This window comes from Dipodomys merriami, unplaced genomic scaffold (genome assembly GCF_024711535.1).
Source record: "Dipodomys merriami isolate MVZ:Mamm:240054 unplaced genomic scaffold, mDipMer1.0.p SCAF_9, whole genome shotgun sequence".
NCBI lineage: Eukaryota > Metazoa > Chordata > Mammalia > Rodentia > Heteromyidae > Dipodomys > Dipodomys merriami.
Window position 1 is genome coordinate 22,738,267 of NW_027206512.1, and position 20,237 is coordinate 22,758,503.

At 34.4% G+C, this 20,237-nt stretch overlaps 1 protein-coding gene across 6 annotated transcripts in view; it reads left to right on the top strand.

Moving 5' to 3' along the window:
- The window catches only part of Ankrd17 (ankyrin repeat domain 17), a 136,884-nt gene that overhangs the window by 15,604 nt on the left and 101,043 nt on the right, over positions 1-20,237 (top strand). For 2 of the 6 annotated variants that reach the window (XM_070012420.1, XM_070012421.1), the window contains exon 1: positions 10,804-10,932. The exons of 3 other annotated variants lie outside the window; for them this stretch is intronic. In XM_070012420.1, coding sequence (XP_069868521.1) covers positions 10,879-10,932 — 54 coding nt within the window. In that variant the 5' untranslated portion in view covers positions 10,804-10,878. Of the gene's footprint in view, positions 1-10,803; positions 10,933-20,237 lie in introns of those variants that run through there. One more of the 6 variants, XM_070012423.1, reaches the window with a different exon arrangement.

Here is a 20,237-nt window from a genome sequence, read left to right on the forward strand (position 1 = left end):
GCCTCGCATGTATGAAGCCTTGGGTTCAATTCCTCAGCACCATACAAACAGAAAATGTTAGAAGTGGAGGCTCAAGTGGTACAGTGCTTGCCCTGAGGTAAAGAGCTGAGTGGCAGTACCCAGGCCCAAAGTTCAAACCTCATGACCCACAAAAAAAAAGATTATATTCAGTTAGTTCATATAGCCCTTTATAAACTGTTCAGCCTTTCTTTTAATTTAGTTCAGTGATCCATGAAATAATATCTTCTTTTTATCCAACCCATAAAATGATGAAAAGAAATAGGACAATTATTATAAAAGCTTCTTTAGAGAAGAGGATAGGAAGTATATACCAATATTTGGTCCATATTAATGAAGTCCATTTGGAGTGGGAGTTGCAGTAATCATGTCCTACCTACTGTGTAAGGTCCTTGATTTTTTTTTTTCCCCTCTCTAAGGAGGAATGTTCTTTTGACTGTTGTCTGTGTCTTTTACTTTGTTTTTTGGATGATTTGTACTTGTGACCTCATTGACCAAACCTGAAAGTATAGTAGACTTTGGGGGAACTGCATTTAGGGCTGTCATAGCTTCTGACTATTTGTTATAGATTTAGAACTTTCAGGTTTCTTAAAGATTAGTCATTAGTTGGTTTTTAATAGTTCATTAAGGTAGCTTAGTGATTAAACTCTTCTAAAAAAAGAGGGTTGTGGATATAGTCCAGTAGTAAAATAATTTGCCTAGTATGTACAAGGCCCTGGGTTCGATTCCTAGCACTGAAAGGAAACAACAACAAAAAGATTCCAGATGGTTATAGTGGTACATGCCTAAAGTCCCAGCATTGGAAAGGCAGAGTCAGGAAAATCTGGAGGTAGAGGTCAGCCTGGTCTACATAGTGAGACTTAAAAAAAAAAAAAAAAAAGAGAGGGAGTTTTTGATGTTTCTGTTTCCATCAGGACAATAGGTAATAGCTGTGGAGCAAAGATCTTATTTTGTCCTAAATTTAGGAACCTGTTGGTGTATTTTTACTTTTTTTCTATCCTAGATCTGTTCCTTCCTTACTTTTCCTACCTACTATTAAGGACATCTAAACAAATAATTTTGGATGATATCCGTTAAGACCAAAGAAGCAGAACAAGTAGGATACTAATATTTGATGAATAGAAGAGAGATAGTATTGAGATTTAGCGCAAGGAATTGCCTTATATTATTGTAAGGACTAACTAAGCAAGTCTGACTTCTGTAAGGCAGGTGATTAGGAAGGGAAACTTGTAAACAAGCTACTACACTCAGACATAGGCTAAAACTGCTCTCCACAGGCCATCAATGTTGGAAGATCTAGTGAAGAAAGAAAGATTGGGTTCAGATGTTATTTCAAGCCATGTTTTAACTAGAAGAGCTTACTTGACTAGGTCATGGTCACTGGGGATGATCACCTTCAGTTGTATTCAGCTGATGAGGGAATTACCTGCAAAATCCTCTCATATTAGTACTTAGGTTAGTAGTTGATTGAATAATTGAGGGAAAGTATTTGTATGCTGCAAAATAGTTTCTCTGCTCCCTTTTTAGTTTAGCCAAACCAAGTTGACACATTAGAAACTATTATAGGTAGAAAAGAATACTTGTTTTTTGCCACTATTTAGCCATTTAAAAAAAGGTGAGGTCATGAAGTTATCTTCTAATATTTAAAACACAAAAGCAGCCTTTTCTAGCCAGAACCAGGTACAAATTATTGGACTCTTGTAGGTTAGAGTTTGCTGCTGGGAGAATGCTCCTAGCACTGCATTCAGGACTGTTTTCTGCTTGCCTACTACCTTACTTACAGTTAAATTGATCTTTCTGATTGTTTTTAGCCAGCACACAGTACTAGTCTGGGTTTTTCTAACTGTTTTTCTCAAAGCTATAGATTTAGTAGATAAGTGATGTTCTCTCCCTTCCATTGTGAGCACATAGCATATACTACAAATGATATTTCCCCAAATAAATGCTTTCTAAGTGGATAGGTCATTAGCTCTCAAGCCTGAGATGTGTTTTCTTGTTGCCATTCTCTACATCTCATCAAGAGTTTTGGGGAGTTCGTTATGATAGCCCTTCTAAATCAAGGTAATTGATTGTACTAATTTAGATGGATTTGAGATGAGTTGCTTGAGCACATTTGTACAGACAGGATAGAATTTTTTCTTTTTCTTTGTTATACTCTAGGTATTATAGTCTTTCCTCGCAGTCATAGATCTAAGCCTTTGTTGTCTTATTACTATACCATTCTTTAAATTATTGTGCCTGGTACTGGAGGCACTAGCCACATATGGCTATTGAGCTCTTGGAGTATAGCTAGAGTCATCTGAAGAACTCAGTTTAAAAAATTTTTCCCTTCCTCACTCCATCCCTCCTTTCTACTGATTTAATTTTAATGACTTGAAATAATCATTCATCATTCATGACTAGTGCTACCATGTTGGAGAGCACAAGTAGCTATCATCACAAAGTTTTATTGGACAGTTCTTCCTTATGTGTTGACTTTGTCTATAAGGTTTATAATCTGGCTCATGTCCATGTTTTGTGTACTGAACTATGTTTCACAGACTATGTTTGGAGATGAGGACTTTAAAAAGACAGTTAAGGTTAAGACAGGTCCTGTAAGTAAGCTTTAATCTGACTTGTCAGAGGAAATTTGGACATAGAAATCAAGGGTTAAATTCTAGCTTTACATAATCTTTAAGGCCAGCGATGCAGCAGATCTTTGGTATCCACAGCTGCATGGTAATCATTTTCTCCATAAAGCCATCAAGTTTCAGCTAAAGATAGGCTGCCTTTCAATAAACTTACCTTTTCATTTTATCACTTAAATTGTCATTTGAATATCACATTATAGGGATTAACATAATTTTTATCTTGCTTTTCTGGCACCATTGCTTTTTGGGAAGCAACTTTTTTCACAAAATTAAGGCAGTTAAGCACTCAGCCATTATATATAATGATTTAATCAGAACTGATGGTAACTCAGGACAAATAGAGCTTCTCATTAACTGTGCTATAAAATGTATATGTGTATGAATTAATTTTTGAATTTTTGATTTTTTTAAAATTTGCTTTTTGACTGCACTTGGTCAAAACAATGAAATATATCCAGAAATAGGGCAAACACTGTACAAGATAAAATATTATTCCTGGTTCTTGAAATAATCTTGTCCTGTATTCATTTTTGAACCCAGTCCCTGGGAAAACATACTATGTCCAAGCACTAGATGACTTTTTACCCCGTGTAGTAGGTGAACTAGGAGAATATTTCTACTGAACCTCATGGGGTATTTCCCATTGTAAAAGGATTTTTGTTGCTGAAACAGTGTGGTGGAAGAGTGGAAAGGGAAAACGTAAGACTTCCAAAGTATACCTGTGTCTTTCCACTTCTTTGTTACACCATCAACTACTGTCTTATGTGGATTTCATAGTAGCCTCCTATTTTGTCTCCTAGCTTTCTATTTTTCACATATTTCATCATGCAATAGCTAGATTGAAAGTTTAAGATACAAATTATTATTTAACTTCTCACTGTCTAGAGTAAAATCTGAGCTCAAAAGATCCTTAGAATATGTACAATTTTCTGGCTTGAGGTCTTTTGGATATTCTTCCCTAGGTCTTTGTTTATTCTTTTCCTTTAGGTTTCAGAGTAGATATCTTCCTTCTTCAGCATTGCTTGGAGAAACATGCTTCTCTACACCTCTTCCTACTATTTTTGTTTTCTACCTGTAATTTTGTAAGTTGAACTGGGCTGAGAAATAATACCTATGGTGATTTTTTGGAAAGCTTTATTTAGTACTAAATAATTCTGTGGACTCTTAAGCACTTTTCTTATTATTTAGAAAGAGGTTTGTGTAGGGAGGTAGGTTTATAATTATTAATTGAACCTTGTGACATTGCTGTTTTTATAAGTCAAAAGTTGTCAAATATCTGATTTCCTATGATTCAACATGTTATGCCTTTGGAAGATAGTATTCCTTGTTGATCTTGTTTGTCAGACTTTGGTGCTCACTGCTGGTCTTCTACTACTTCAATTATGCCTCCAGTCTGGCATTTTGCTGGTTAATTGAAGATGGAAATTTGCAGACTTTTTGTTGAGTCTGGCTTTGAACTTCTGTCTTCCAGGTCTCAGCCTCCAGAATAGTTGAGGTTACATACAGGTGTCATCCAGTTGGACCCAGCTTGTGCATATTTTGATAGGATAGCAATTTGGAGTAAATTTATATTACTGAATATTCTAATCATGCCTCTATTTTTTTCAGTCCCTTAATTTTTTTCAAATAAAATTCTGTAGTTTTCATATATATCTTACACATGTATTGTGGAATTTTTACAGATTTTTTTTATAGGTCTGATTACTGTGAACAGTTCCATATACTTTGACCCCAGCTCTGCTTTGTGCTCAATTTTTTTGGCAAAGGTTCTAGCAAATGTTTCTGCTCTGATCCTTCAGCTCGCTGTCTCCTGAGTAGCTAGGATTACAGACATGAGTCAACAGCATCAGGCTGAATCTTAAAGAAAGATTGTCTATTAAAGTTTAAATATTAAAATACATATAAGAATTTTTCTTTTACATCTCAAGTATAAACCTTTAAGTGTAAGTACCTCTGGGCTTCTTTTGTGGATTCTTAATTCATATTTTTGTGGCAAATTTTTTTTTTCAGAAATGAGAATATTATAAAAAAATCAGATTTTTTCCATATACATTTTTTATTGTAAAAATACTGTTCAGAGGGGTTATAGTTACATGAGTAGGGTAATGAGTACATTTCCTATCAAGCATGGTTACCCGCTCCTTTGTTTTTCCCCTGCTATCACTTTCCTCCCCACCTCCCTAGATATTCCCTCCCTCCCGCCAAAATTGTAAAGTTCAACATAGTGTCTTGTACATCTCATTGTTACAGTGGGTCAACCTGTATGCTTATTTAAGCATTTTTGTTATATCCCTTCCCCTCCCCAAATTTTAAAAATATATATTTAAGATGCAGGGTACCAATACCAAAAACAGTAAAAACAGGGGTTATACCATGGGGGAAGAACATACAAAAGAAACAAGAGCATCACATTGTGCATTATAAATACATTAAAAATAGTAATAGCAAGAAAGAAAAAACTCACTTGTGTCCCTGTCTTGGGGTTCATTTTGCTTAACATCATCTTATATGGGCATATGTACATAGAATATTGTAAAAAAAAATCTGAGATTTTAAAAAATTAACCTGTATTTTTGTGTGTGTATATATGTATTTATATGTATATTTACCTTGTTCCTTTAAATAGCTGTGGATGGAGTATTCTTTTATCAGGAGTTATGACTTGTTTCCCAACTTAGAGAATTTTAATTGCACTTGATGTTTTCCATTAAAAACAAAGCTTCAGTTGCTACATTTTGAGATATGTGTGCATATGTACACACCCATACACACTACATGTACATTTAATTCTATATTAAGATATATTTCTAGTGGTAAAAGTATTAGATTAAAAGTATATGGGTATGTTCCTATAGCTGCCACTTTGTGTGTTAATACCATATTTTTGCAACTACAGTAGTTTTGTAGTGTAGTATTAGATTTAGTTTACTAAGTTGAATGGCACCTTTCAAGCCCTATTGATACATATAGTCTTTCTGGATGTCTAATTGCTATGATTGCATTTTTATAAATATATAGTCTTTCTGGATGTCTAATTGCTATGATTGCACTTTTATAATGGAACAGATTATCTTTCTTCTACAGATGCTTATAACATTTAGCACATTGAGTAATTATGAATAATTGCAATAGTATTTTAGTTAGTATTTATTATGTACCAGGAACAGTTCTAATTGATAGATATAGAATAGATAGATATGTTGGTTATTCTTTTCCTGGGGTTTTTTTTTTTTTTTTTTTTTTGGTGCTGGTACTAGGTCTTGAAATCTAGATTTCACACTCATGTAGCTTTTTTTAATTTAATTTTTATTTTTTATTGTGGAAATACTGTACAGAGGGGTTACAGAGAGGCAAGATAATGAGTACATTTCTTATCAAGCATTGTAGCCTCCTCCTTTGTTTCCCCTTCCCATCCTCCCCCTTCTCTCCAACCCCACCAAAGTTGTAAAGTTCGTTTTCGACATAACAACTTGTACTTCTCATTGTTGCAATGGGTCCATCTGTATTTAAACGACTTGTTTTTCCCCTTCTCCTCCACAAATTATATACACATCAAATACAGTGAAAGCAGGGGTTATACTGTGGGGGAGGGGCATACAAAGCAACAAAGAAATAATCTTATAAATGCTCAAGGCTAGTGCTCTACCACTCCAGCCAAAGCTCCATTTCCAGATTTTTGCTGGTTAATTTGGAGATAGAGTCTTAAGGTTTGTTTGCCTGGGCTGATTTTGAACCACTATCCTCAGATAGCCTCCCCAGTAGCTAGGGTTGTAGGTCTGTGCCATCAGTACCCAATGAGGTGTGGTTTTTTGATGCCAGTGTTGGAGCTTAAACTCAGGGCCCTGTTAGCTCATTTAGCTTTTTTATTCAGGGCTGGTATTCTACCATTTGGGCCACACCCCTATTTCAGCTTTTTGCTAATTGGCAATGAGATAAAATTCACCTCGGTCTGAATGTCAGTAATAGAGTCACCAGTTTGTGTGGGCTGGCTTTGAATTTCATCTCTGAGATCTCAGCCTCCTAAGTAGCTAGGATTACAAGTATGAGCCACCAGTGCCCAGCTAGATTATTTATTAGGGTTTTTTTTGTTTTTGTTGTTTTGGTCCGGTTTTGGGGCCTAACTCTGGGCCTGGGTGTTGTCCCTCAGCTCTTCAGCTCAAGGCTAGCGCTCTACCTCTTGAGACACAGCGCCACTTCGGCTTTTTTCTATTTTCTTATGTGGTGCTGAGGAATCGAACCCAGGGCCTCAGGCATGCAAGGCAAGCACTCTACCACTGAGCCGCCTTCCCAGCCCAATATATTCCTTTTTTATATTGTGTTTTCCATGTCCATGTAAAAGCTATGGTGAATTAAAAAGGAAACTAGAATGGTAATGAAAAAGTAATACTGTGTTGTCATCATACAGAATCTGTATTCATTTTATTGCATGACTGATATAGGAGAAATACAAGGTTAAATCATGGTGATGTATTGTTTTATAATGAGTGGCCTTTCAGAAAACTTTATATTGTTACAAAGATGATATACAGAGGGATTATAGTTGCATAAGAACTTTCAAAAATTTTACCAGATGCTAGTTTTTTCACTTAAACTGTCTTTACATCTTTAATACCTTTCATTTGTGTTTGATCTAAGCTATTACACAGGAGTTCTTCTACTAAATTGTGTCTTACAAACAAAACAAAGATCTCTAAAATTCATATATTCAGAGAAGTGAGATTGTTTTAGGTATTTTTTTTCAAGGACTTTCTATGTTTGTAGGCAGAATCATTACATTTTGACCTATTATCAATTAACCTATCCTTTTTTATTTAAAAAACAGCAATTATGAATTCTTACCATTTCCTAAACAGAAAAAAATAGTTTTTATAGGAAAAAAACTTCTTCACAAGGAAATGTTGATTTTTAAAAGTTTTGTTTTGGGGAACAAACATTAACCAAGTATTAAGGAGTATCAGTGTTTTTTGCTTGTTAAGATATTTCTACAAACTTTGTTTTGGTTTCTTTTTCCTTTTCAAGAGCACCGTTTTAGTTGTACATATTTTATTAAGTTTATCTGTCTTTCCTCTTTTATTAGGGAGGCTTCACACTATAAACATTTGGATTTCAGTCCGTATTTGTATAATGACTTAATTTTTAGGTATTGGTTTGCATTTATCTGCATAGCTTCCTTAGCTATTATGTACACTTCAATAACTTGGTTATTGCCAAGAAAAAGGAAAAGTCTTTTGCTTTTGAAATCCATTTCAGACAGATAGGGGAGGTTTTTGTGGGGGAGAAGGGGTAGTTATAGGGATTGACCTCTAGGCCTGGGTGCTGTCCTTGAGCTTTTTTGCTAAAGGTAAGTTTTCTGGTGATTATAAGAGTCTCACATCCATTCTTGCCCTGGCTGGCTTCAAACCATGATCCTCAGATCTTAGCTTACTTTTAGTAGCTAGGATTACAGGTGTTGAGTCATCCATGCCTATCCCCATTTTTTTTAACCTTACCAATGAAGTTGAGTTGAAGATGACTCACTTTTAGAAAGGTGAATCTTAAGGCAGATATACATGAATGACCTGTCATATTCTTTTGCCAAGGTGTCCTGCCAAATTTAAGTTATATTAACAGCAAAAGCAAAATTAGGACCGCATTGCTAGTAACACACCTATGATCTTAGATGTTTGGGCTGGAACCAAGGTGGATTGTGGCTCCTCTGGCAAAAAAGCCTCTCATATCCAAAATAACCAGCAAAAACCAGGTGTGAGAGTCTGACTCAAATCACAGAGTGCTAGCAAAGCTAGCATATGACCTTTACTAGTAATACCAGGTTAAAAAAAATGAGAGAGAGAAAATAGTTTTTGCTGAATAGTAAGAAATTACAGTAATTTTGAGGTTTATATTTTATTCATATTAAATACTTCAGTCCCTTTTTGCAGTGACCTAGAAATATATTCAGAGAACAAATATTTTTACCAGCACAAAATTTTACAAGTGCTGTAGCTTAGAGGTAGAAATGCATACTTACTCATGCATAAGGCTCTAGCACCATTTTTCCCCTAAACCATTACTATACTTAGCAGTAATATGACAGATTTTGGATGCATTATGAGATAGCAGATGACTTTTAGTCATGTGTTTATTTAATTAACAAATTGCCTTTGTTGTAGCTCTTTCTCTATGCCTGAGAATATTGGCTCAAGGTATGCATTGGCCAAAAAATACTTCTTGTTTCATTAAGTTTCTGGTCTCTAAGGAAGACATGATAAATAGTATATAAAACATTTATAATTACTCTAGAATAACAATATCTTATTTATTATAAAAAAATAGGATTCCCAAGGTTCTCAGGAGAAGAGTGCAAAGGCTCTAGGTTTGACCTCCAGTACCAGAAGGGGAAGGGGGGAACACAAAAACTTAACTGGAAAGCTAGAAAACAAGAAATACCCCGAAATAATAGAAAGGAGGCAGAAAAATGAGCAGTTTGGTTGGCTTAAGTTTTAGGAGGCCTCATTCTTAGGAAGTAAAGTATTTGAAGAGGCTCTACTGGGTATGGGAAAATTAAACTCAGTCTTGTTTACTTACACTGGAGGAAGTTTTTTTTTTGGGGGGGAGGGTTCGGTCGTGGGGCCTGAACTCTGGGCCTGGGCGCTGTCCCTCAGCTCTTTAGCTCAAGGCTAGTGCTCTACTACTTGAGCCACAGCTCCACTTCCAGCTTTTTTCTTTTTTTGTTCATGTTGTGCTGAGGAATCGAACCCAGGACCTCATGCATGCAAGGCAAACGCTCTACCATTGAGCCACCTTCCCAGCCCCCACTGGAGGAAGTTTTAAGGAAGAGAAACTAAATTGATGATTTCTAAAATCTTAAAGATGAAGCAATGCATTTGAATAATAGAAATAATTGAGTTAGAATGTAGGAAATTCAGTTTTCTATGTTCTCTAAGCCAGATCTCAACAATGGAAATTGATTCGAGAAGCTACCAAATAACAAGCATTACTGTACATAAATATATATATATATATACTAGGTATGTTTTCACAGAAAACGTGCATTTATTATATTAGTTTCAGTTACAAAATTCTGTATTTGAAGCTGCCTTTGGCTTTATTATATAAGTAGGTACCCTTTTTGGGACTTGGTTTCCTGAGCTATACAGTACTATTTATCTTGAAAAAGTATAGTATATGATTCTGAGAATAATCTGGAGCCAACTGCCTATGTTCATATCCTAGTGTCTCAGCTGAAACGGTTTATCTAGGAAGGATGGAGCAAGATGCTTATTCTCTGTTCTCTATTTCCTGTATCGTTAATTTTAGAAGTAGGCGAATCAAATGAGTTAATTTTTACAAAACAGTTTTAGTGGCATGTAATAAACATAGTATACTTAGTAAATTTTTACATAGCTAGGTTGTCTGAGTTTTTTTTTAATACACTTGTAAAAATAACTATGTTGCCTGGCACAGTAATAGTGTTTCCTTAATTCCAGAAACTGTAGTTTGTATCTATCTCAACTGCACCTAGAATACTTTCTAATCTCAGCATTTATGATGAGTGACTATAAAATGAATTTTCTGGCATTACCAGAAAATGAGTATGTCATAGTATCATATATTTTTTTTAGCTAATCATGTCATGAGAATGTTAAATCTTGTTCTTGTATAAGTATTTACAGATTAGTTTATAGAAAACAAGTTTACTGGTTTTTTTTAATCTACATTAATTATTTGTTATTCTCAAGTCAACAACTAGCATATGTGCTATATAATCCATTTGCCTGATATTGCACATTTCTAACTTGGCATTATCTTGCCACCTCTTTGCGTCTTTAATATAGCCATTAATCTCACTGCAAAGCTTTAACGATAAATTGCTGCGTAACCCACTTCAACCTCTTTTGTTCAGCCAGGAATCCAGACGTGTTAAATAGTTATTTTAAAAATACATATAATTATTTCGTTTTTGAAATCTAAAGATTTTTATAATTTGAAATAAAGTAAGAGAGTTTATTCATTGTGTATGTTGAAATTACTTGACAGAAGTTTGCTTTGGAATAGAGCTTCTGTATCTTTAAAAAATACACAGTGAGTCACCCCCTGCTCTTTTGGTAGATGCCTGGCTAGTGAACAGCTAAGCTGCTTTAGGCATGTAATAGAACATTCCATTTCCTGTTCCCTTGCTGACACAGAGGAGTGTTCCTGCTGGCAATGATCTAATCATAGTGCAGTAAGAAACATGGCAGTTTGATAAAACATGGTGGAGACAGCGGCTGAAATGGAAGCATATGTTCTAGAAGATATTCTTGAGGTAGGGTTATGTTTGTAAATGAAATGCAAGTTGAAACCTGAACAAAGAAATCTTATGGAATTATTTTACAGATGAATAGATTAGAGGAGAGAGCAAAGAGAGGCAGAGCATAAAAGCAAGACACGATCAGACCTTTCATGTGAGAGTGTCAGTCTGATTCTCATGATTCCTAAAGAAGTCGAGAATTGTTTTATTTAACTTCATGTTTTATAAAATGTAAATATATATTGTAAGGGGAAAAAAAGGAAAGGGGGTTAGGTCTTGATTTTAAAAAATAGCTTCTGCTGCTGTTGACCTTTAGATTAACTCATTAGAAGGTGGGGTCTGCAAAGCAGCTTTGAGTAGGTTTAGTATCACCCGTCTTAGAGATCATTTACATATTTAAGCTTAAAGCTGTGCTTGTAATTAACTATTAAAAACAACTGGCTATTTTAGCTTAAAACTAAGCCTATACATTAATTGCTTGATTTAGGTAGTACACTGGTCAGATTTTTTTTTTTCATTTGACTTTCAATTATGAGATTAAAATGTTTGGAACCTAAAATTTAGGGTGCCCGAATGGTCCAATAAAAATTTCCTGTATTTTAAGTCATGAGAACTTTAAATCTTTTTTTTTTTTTTTCTGACTGTGTTTCAGAAAAACCTAATTTGAGTAGAAATCAGTTCAAGGAAATATATGTCAAAGTGAAACCAATTGATTTTGGCCTTAGTTATGGCTTGCTACCAAAATCTGTATTTATACGTACAGATACTTAAGGGGTTTTGCTGTTTATTTTTTTCTCATTAAGAAAAAACATGATTTATACAGAGATTTAATGGGATGAGTAGAATTCTTTAATATTTTGGCTACTTGGATAATTTCATTAACTATTTCACTGCCTCCAGGAAGAGGTTTCTTTGTAGGGAGAGGGTTTAGAGAAGCTGCAAAGGGAAGCTAGGCGGGGTTAGCAGGAGAAAAAAGCCTATGCGCATTATAAAGTGCTGCATGATCAATGAGCATTTTCTGGAGTCCCTCTGTGTGTGCCTGGAGCTGACATTGCAGCAAGTCTCATGGTTCTGCAGACTGAAAACTGATTCCATTGTATTAGCTACTTTCTTGCAGATATCTACCAATATGTTTTTCTTTTCTTCCTTTTTTTCCTGAAAGCTATTGTGTGAATTGAATTGTGTGATTATTTGCATTCTTTACCTTTTTTTTTTCTACTAACTTTATGTGGCTAGTGAGTTTCTGTAAAAATGTTGTAAAAGTATTTACATAAAAATAATGGTATGCATTTTCAACAAAGGACTTTAGTAATTGCTACCTGTGGTCACAAAATGTTTCTAGGGGTACATTTTAGTTAGCATTTTAAAGTTTTTGCTTTAAAGTTTATGCAAGTATCTGTCATAGTTTTTGATAAATTTGTTTGACAGTTTTCTTGGCTGTGTAGTTCCCAATATTTTAGAAATCTTACTCATTTTCTGGTAAAAATTCAGAAACTTGTTTTGTGCTTTGTAATTACAGATTTATAAATGCTAGGTTAAATGTTGATTTTTTATTATTTTCATCAAAATTAAGTAATTTTAATTAAAAGATCAAATAATGAGTAACGAATGTTTAGGTTAGGATTTCACATTACCTAATTTGCTCATTGCTACTAGTTATTCAAACAACTTTGTACTTTGTTTGATCCTAATTTGGATACTTTATGCCTGTTGCATTGAGATATAGTATACAGTTTTCTCTAAAGCATATGATTTGACTTATCATCAGTAATGGGCAGATTTCATGGAATTGAAAGGATTATTTTCCACAATTTTAAGGATTATAATGAAAAGTAAAAATGCCAGAGTAAGTGTACTCTGTGAAGTGAAATATATCGTTTAATTTGTAAAAAATTTAGTTATTATAAAGGTAATGTACAGAGCAGTTATAAGTCAGGTTAGTAGTAGTTTTTTTTTTTTTTTGGATAGTGTCACTCCTTTGCCCTCTTTCTCCCTCTGATTTACCATTTTCTAAAGCACCTGATATTGCAAGTAAATTAGTTTTCTAGAAAAAAATTAAATTATGACTTTTAAAAATATTCTAAATGGTAATTATAAAGGTATAATGTAGAGCAGTTACAGTTATGTATGTCAGGTAAAGAATACATTTCTTTCTTTCTTTCTTTCCTTTTTTCTTTCTTTCCTTCCTTCCTTCCTTCCTTCCTTCCTTCCTTCCTTCCTTCCTTCCTTCCTTCCTTCCTTCCTTCCTTCCTTCCTCTTCTTCCTTCTTCCTTCTTTCTGTTGTGGGGCTTGAAGTCAGGGCCTAGGCACTATCCCTGAGCCTCTTGTGGTCAAGGCTAGGACTCTACTACTTGAACCACAGTGCCATTTCCAGTTTTTGAGTGGTTAATTGGAGATAAGAATCTCATGGGAGGGACTTTTCTGCCTCACTGGGCTTCAAACCACTCCTCATATCTTAGCCTCCTGAGTAGGTAGGATTACAGGCATGAGCCACTGGCACCCAGCACAAATTTCTTTTTGAACAATGTCACCCTTGCTTTCTCCCTGTTTTGCTCTCCCACTCCCACCCATAAGTTGTGTGGTTCATTTTTAACAATGTTTGATGAGTACAGCTGCTGCATTTGTTTGCCTTTGTTTCTCCATTTCTGTGTTCCTCTTTACATTCCCAAAGACAGATAGAAGAAGAAGAAAAGAAAAGAAAAACAGAGATGAAGATAAAACCTTGTTTCCATTTCCTGGAGTTCATTTCAATAAATAGTATTTTATATGACCAGATACACATAGGCATGTGTTGCCTTTGTGTCCCTCTCCTAAGAATATTCTCCTTTGGTCTCACTGTGTGTGAATGTCCAGAGTCATGCATAATTCAATTAGAGCTTTTTGCTGGTTAATAATAGATAATAGTCTCATGGATTTTTCTGTCCAGGCTGGCTTCCAACATCAAATTATCAGATCTCAGCTCCCTGAGTAGCTAGAATGTGAGCCACCAACACCCACCATATTCTTTTTTCTAAAAGGGATAATCTTGCATAAATGTCCAATAATAGATAAATATAAAGCTGGACAGTAAAGTTCATTTATATGCCACCTTGTCAACTTACATTGTACCTAATGTCATTGTTCCTATGATTTTCCCTATTTGTGGTTTTGTTTCTTGAACATAGGAAACTTCATTTAGATTCTGCTTATTTATATTAAATTACCATTAAACTCTTTATCTGTCTTGGTTCTTTGAATCATGAATTTTTTAAAGATGCTTTTATTAAATCTTTTTTAAACAAAACTTAAAATTGCTGAGCCCCAGTGATAAACATGGAGTCTGAGATCTTAGGATCATAGTTTGAAACCAGTTTGGGCAGGAAAGTTTCTGAGATTCTTATCTCCAATTAACCACCAAATAGCTCACATTGTTAGAGTACTAGCCTTGAGCAGAAAAGCTCAGGGACAGTGCTCAGGCCCTGAATTCAGGCCCCATTTCACAAAACAGGGTGGGGGGAAGTAAAATTAGATGAGTGAATATAGTCCAGATGAATTTTTTATACTACTGTGGTTTCCCTTTTAAATGGATTTGTCATCAGTCTATCTCCATATATATGGAGATATATATATATGATCTCCATATATATATATATATGATGCTTAAATTATGTATATATCCAAATATATTTAAGTGGATTTTTAGATATCTTAAACCTTAAACCAAATATTACAAGTTTTAAAAATTTATAATAAACTAGTTGATTTGAACTTAAATCATTTTCATCTAGTTATGAAAGGATAATTTGGTAAATCTAATCACTGTTTTCTTCTCTGTCAAAGGAAATATACTCAGGAAAGGAATATACATGTTAGAAATTAGTGCTTATTATTTTTCCTGAGACATTATAATTTTAGAATTTTGATGACTTTTCTCAGTTACAATGGTAATAAATCTTAATCATACTTAAGTATAAACCAGGTGCCTGTGGTTCATACCTATAATCCTCATTACTCTGGAGGCTGAGATCTGAGGTCCTCATACGAGCCAACTTAGGCAGGAAAATTAGTGAGACTTTTATTCCAATTAAAACTTGCAAAAAGCATAAGTGGAGCTGTGGATCAAATGGTATAGAGCCATCCTGGAGTGAGAAAGCTAAGAGTTGGCGCCCAGGGCCCTGAGTTCACCCCTACTGGTGCATAAAGAAAACAATCAGGAAAAAAAATCATCCAATTTTTTCCCCCATATCTGACATTTCTGAGAGAGAGAGAGAGAGAGAGAGAGAGAGAGAGAGAGAGAGAGAGAGAGAGAGTGTGTGTAAGGATATTTTTGTTTGTTGTGGGTCCTGGGGCTTGAACTTGGCCTGGACTCTGTTCCTGAGTTTTTTGCCCACAGCTCAACTGACAGTTCACCCCTACTGGTACATAAAGAAAACAATCAGGAAAAAAAATCATCCAATTTTTTCCCCCCATATCTGACATTTCTGTGTGTGTGTGTGTGTGTGTGTGAGAGAGAGAGAGAGAGAGAGAGAGAGAGAGAGAGAGAGAGAGAGAGAGAGAGAGAGAGAGAGAGAGAGAGAGTGTGTTTAAGGATATTTTTGTTTGTTGTGGGTCCTGGGGCTTGAACTTGGCCTGGACACTGTTCCTGAATTTTTTGCCCACAGCTCAACTGACAGCCTTTTTGGTACTTAATTGGAGATGAGCGTCTCAGACTTTCCTGCCTGTTCAGGCTTTGAACTCTGATCCTCAGATCTCAGTCTCCAGAGTAGCTAGGATTACAGACTTGAGCTGGTACCCAACTCTGGTTGCTTTTTTATGTATGCCTGTTTATTATGTATGTTTGTAAATGTGAGGCTGTCAAGAACATCCATCAGATATTATCTTCATATTTGTATCCTTAAGAGTTATTTTTTGATTTATCTGTAAATGCTAATAGTATATGTACCCAAATACACAACATGCATATATGCTTGCATATTCTTTATATACATGTTCCTACTACTATATTATACAATACGGATAGCCTTACTTAAAAATTTTACTTGAAAGAGTGGGCAAAAGTTACAGTACTGCTTTCATGCCAATCTTAGGAGAATAGTAGAAGATAGCTAAAAGACAAATATTGGTAAATAATCTTTGCAAAGAATACCATGTTTTAGTGGAATGTTTAATCATAGACCAAATTTTTTATTACTGTTTCAGTGGTTCTGTGGCTTGAACTCAAGACCCTATGCGTAGAATACTGGAGCTTTATCATTTGAGCCCCACTTCTACCTCTACTTTTGACAGGTTAATTGGAGACAGAATTTCTAGGCCTTTTCTATGCCTAGAAATCTATCTTGGTCATCATCCACTATTTGACAGTAAAACTTGAGCCTTGAAGATAAAACAGATTTTTGTGTTCGGCCTCTTGAATTGAGAGATTAAGATCATTCTTATTTTGAGAGTTAGATCTATCTCTGCTTAAATTCTCCTGAGTAGTTGATGATGGGCTTCTCAAATCATACATTTTGGCATGTAAATCAAGTATATGAAGTATTTGGTCAAATTTGGATTGCTTTTCATTTTGAAGGCTATTGACTTCATTTTTAGCCTTTGGTTTTCATTTTAGTCTAGAGAGTTCTTCCTTAGAGACTAGGTCCTCTTTATATTTTCTATAAAAATAAAAATTATTTCAGAATGTCTATATCTAAAAACTAAGATGTTAATTTTATCGTTCTTTGTTAAGTAGCAAAATTGAATATTTATAATTAAGTTTATAATTTCCTCATGTTTGAATTTATATAAATACATTATACTCATGTACTATGACATCACACTCTACTTCAGTAATACGAATAAACAATGTATCTGTCTGTCTTTCTACTTTTCCACTTCTCAAAGACTAGTCTTTCTCAGGGTTCCAGAATTTCAAGTGATTATAGAGATGAACAGTACTATTCCAGTGTTAAATGGTTTTGGTTTTCTTTGTACCTGACTTCATAATTCAGTCTCTGATCTTGACTTTCTCTCTTTTTCTCTTTCAACTTTGGTGTATGCTGTTTCATCATGATTTCTTTCCCTTTTACAGATTTTCTAGATTTTTTTTTTTTTTTTTTTTGTCATGGAGCTTGAACTCTGGGCCTGGGCGCTGTCCCTCAGCTCTTCAGCTCGAGGCTAACGCTCTACCACTTGAGCTATAGGGCCACTTCCAGTTTTCTGGTGGTTTATTGGAGATACCAGTTTCATGGACTTTTCCTCCCTGGGCTGGCTTTGAACCGAGATCCTCAGATCTCAGCCTCCTGAGCACTAGGATTACAGACATGAGCCACCGGCGTCCGGCTAGATTTTCTAGATTTTAGTCCTCTATTTGCAGTTTAAATTTTGCTGCCAATTTGATTTTATTTCCTTCTTTTCATTTTTTTTTTGGCTTTTTCATCTAACTTGTTTACCCATAGTTGATTCTGACCTAAAATTGGCCCTGTTACCACTTGCTCAGCTTTTGTCACATGTAATTTATGTCTTGTTATCATAAGATCATTATAGATGGTCAAATGTAGCTCAGTGGTTGAGTGCTTGCCTAGGATACAGGAGTCCTGAGTTTGATCCCCAGCACCTGTCCTGAGTTTGATCCCCAGCACCTTACCAATGATAATAGAAATAAATGAATTTGTATGAAGTACTTAAGCAAGCTTGAGAAATTTCTGAATTCATGTATTTTGTAAGAAAATGCTAGTTAAATTTTTTCAATACTAGTTAATTTTTTCATTGCTAGTTAAATTTTTTCAATACAGCACTCTACCAGTAAGCTACATTCCCAGCCCTTCAATACATGTTACTGGTTAATGTGTTCACACATACCTGGAAACTTTCTTTAAAATTTTTTTTGTAGCCAGGGGTGATAGTACGTGCCTGTAATTTCAGTACTTTGGGGACCTGACTGGACGATAGGAAGTTTGAGACTGGCCTGGGTTACATAGGGACATTCTAAGCTATTCTCATCTGTATATAGAGATGACTCTCTCAATTTATTTTTTGACAGTACTAGAGTTTGAATTCAAGGCACATGTTTGCAGGCAGGTACTCTACTGCTGAGTCACAACTTCAAGTAAAGCCCTCTCCTTAAAAAGGGAAGACAAATTATTATAATTGTGCAATATTTTATACCAAGGTATCTTTCAGCCATCTTCCTCATTTTGTTCTTTTTTCTAGTATTCTTTATGAATATAAACTTTATTTAATTAAATACCTAAAATATTTAATACCTGCATTTTTCTATTGTTATACAGTGAAGAATTCCTATCTTTTTTGCCTTTGAGAATATCTTTGAACTTTTCTTGACTTTGATTAGAGAAATACATGATATGAAGTAGAACTAAAAGTCATTTATATTAACATAAATTAACTCAGGTTACCTATTGATGTTTCAAATACTTTTTATTGATAACTTTTTGTGTAAGCTTGCTTGCAACTACAGCTCTATAGATATCCACCGCTAGAGTTGAGATTACATTAGTAGGCTATAATATCCCCTCCACTCCCAATGTCCTGACTTTAGTATAGGCTTTGAGCTTTTTTCTTTCTGATTTACATAGTTTGGAAGTTTACTGCTATTGTTGGCTATCTGGATTATTTATAATTTCATATTTGGGACAGTTTTTATAATATTCTTTGGCCGTTCTCCTTGAAGTATAACTTTATTTTGATGTAATATTTGTATATTTTTCGGAGTATTTGTCAGATTGTTAAACAATTTTTATGAGTTACTAAAAATATAAGAAAATTACTGTTAAAACAAGAATAGTTTTAGTATTTAATGTTAGTTTCAAGAAGAACCTAGGATTAACCAATATAATTTTTCGTTGCAGATCAACTATTCTAGATGAAGATAAATATATTTGTAGATGTACTGTCTTGTCAGAAACTTTTTAAGCAGATGAAAAATACAGAAAACATGAAGATGTCTTAGGATCTCTAAATTAAGAGTTTATTAGAGTTAATGTCTTCAGAAATGTGATACCTATTCAGAAAACTTCCACTTACTATCCTGTATAGCTGTAACTACAGCAAGAAGACAGAGGAAAATAGTACTTTCATGGAGTTTACATTCTAGTTGGAAAGAATGACAATATACAATTAGAGGAGAAAATAATACTATTGAATATAGTCTTTAGTACTACTAATAATTAAAGTTAAAACTAGGGCAGACTAGGGAAGGAGCTGTTGTTCATAGTGACATAAGGTTGAGAAATTAAGTGGAGAATTGAACTTGAAAAGATCTTAGTGAATTCAAGATAGACAAAACTGTAAAGTTTTTAGGATATGTCCTTACTTTAATTGATATTTTAAAGGAGATTGAAAGAATATAAAACTGTTATTCTCAATTATGAGATTTTTTATTAGCAGTTTGATGAAAAAAAGTACTGAAAGTTACTTAAAATTTTTTTTTCTGATGTTACTGCATATTGAACTTGGACCTTGGGCTTGCTATACTTCTACCACATGAGCTATTCTTATGGCCCTTTTTGTGCTGGTTAATTTTAAGGTAGGGTCTCAGTACCCAGGCTGGCCTGGGCTGTGATCTTGTAACTTCTCCATGTTATGGATGGCATATGCTACTGTGTCCAGCCATTATCTTGACATTGTGTATCCATGTGCACATATACACAAACAAATGTATGTTTTGAGCAGCTTATAGTTGACCTTGTCTTAATAGCCATAAAGAACTCCAGAGCAAGGTGTTCACTTCTAATGTCTAGCAAGATTGCTGATGTCTGTTCCAATCATAAGGCATAATTTGAGGCTCCAAATGATATGTGTTGTAAGTGGACAATTGTAGAATTTTTTAATACAGATCACTTTTTCTTTTTTTTTTTTTTTTTAGTATTTCTGGGTATTAGAGGGGCTTGGGTGGGGTGTTGTGTGTGTGTGTTTAATGATGAATACGTCAAATTCTTGTTTACTTTCTATATGTTAAAAGTTTTAGGTCATATTCCTTATCTTGGATGTTTAAGGATTATCAGCATTTATTTCATATTCACCAGTTTATCAATAATTTATTTGAGTATCATTAGGAGAAAGGTTGGCTTTAATTTTGTTGGAAGATATTTGATTTAGGCTAGAATACTGATTTTGATGGAATTTCTGTGACTTTTGGTAGAGTTACAATTCACTAACAGCAAGTTATCTTTTAATTTTCTTGTTTTCCTTGTGATGCTTGTTTATGCACAGAATTTTAGGAAACAATCAGTTACCATTTTTGGCTTTATAAAAGTGGGTTTCATTTGAAGTTTTGCATATGAATGTTTCAAATATATTTTACCAGCATACCATATAGAAATTTTGATAAAATTCTTCAGATTTTT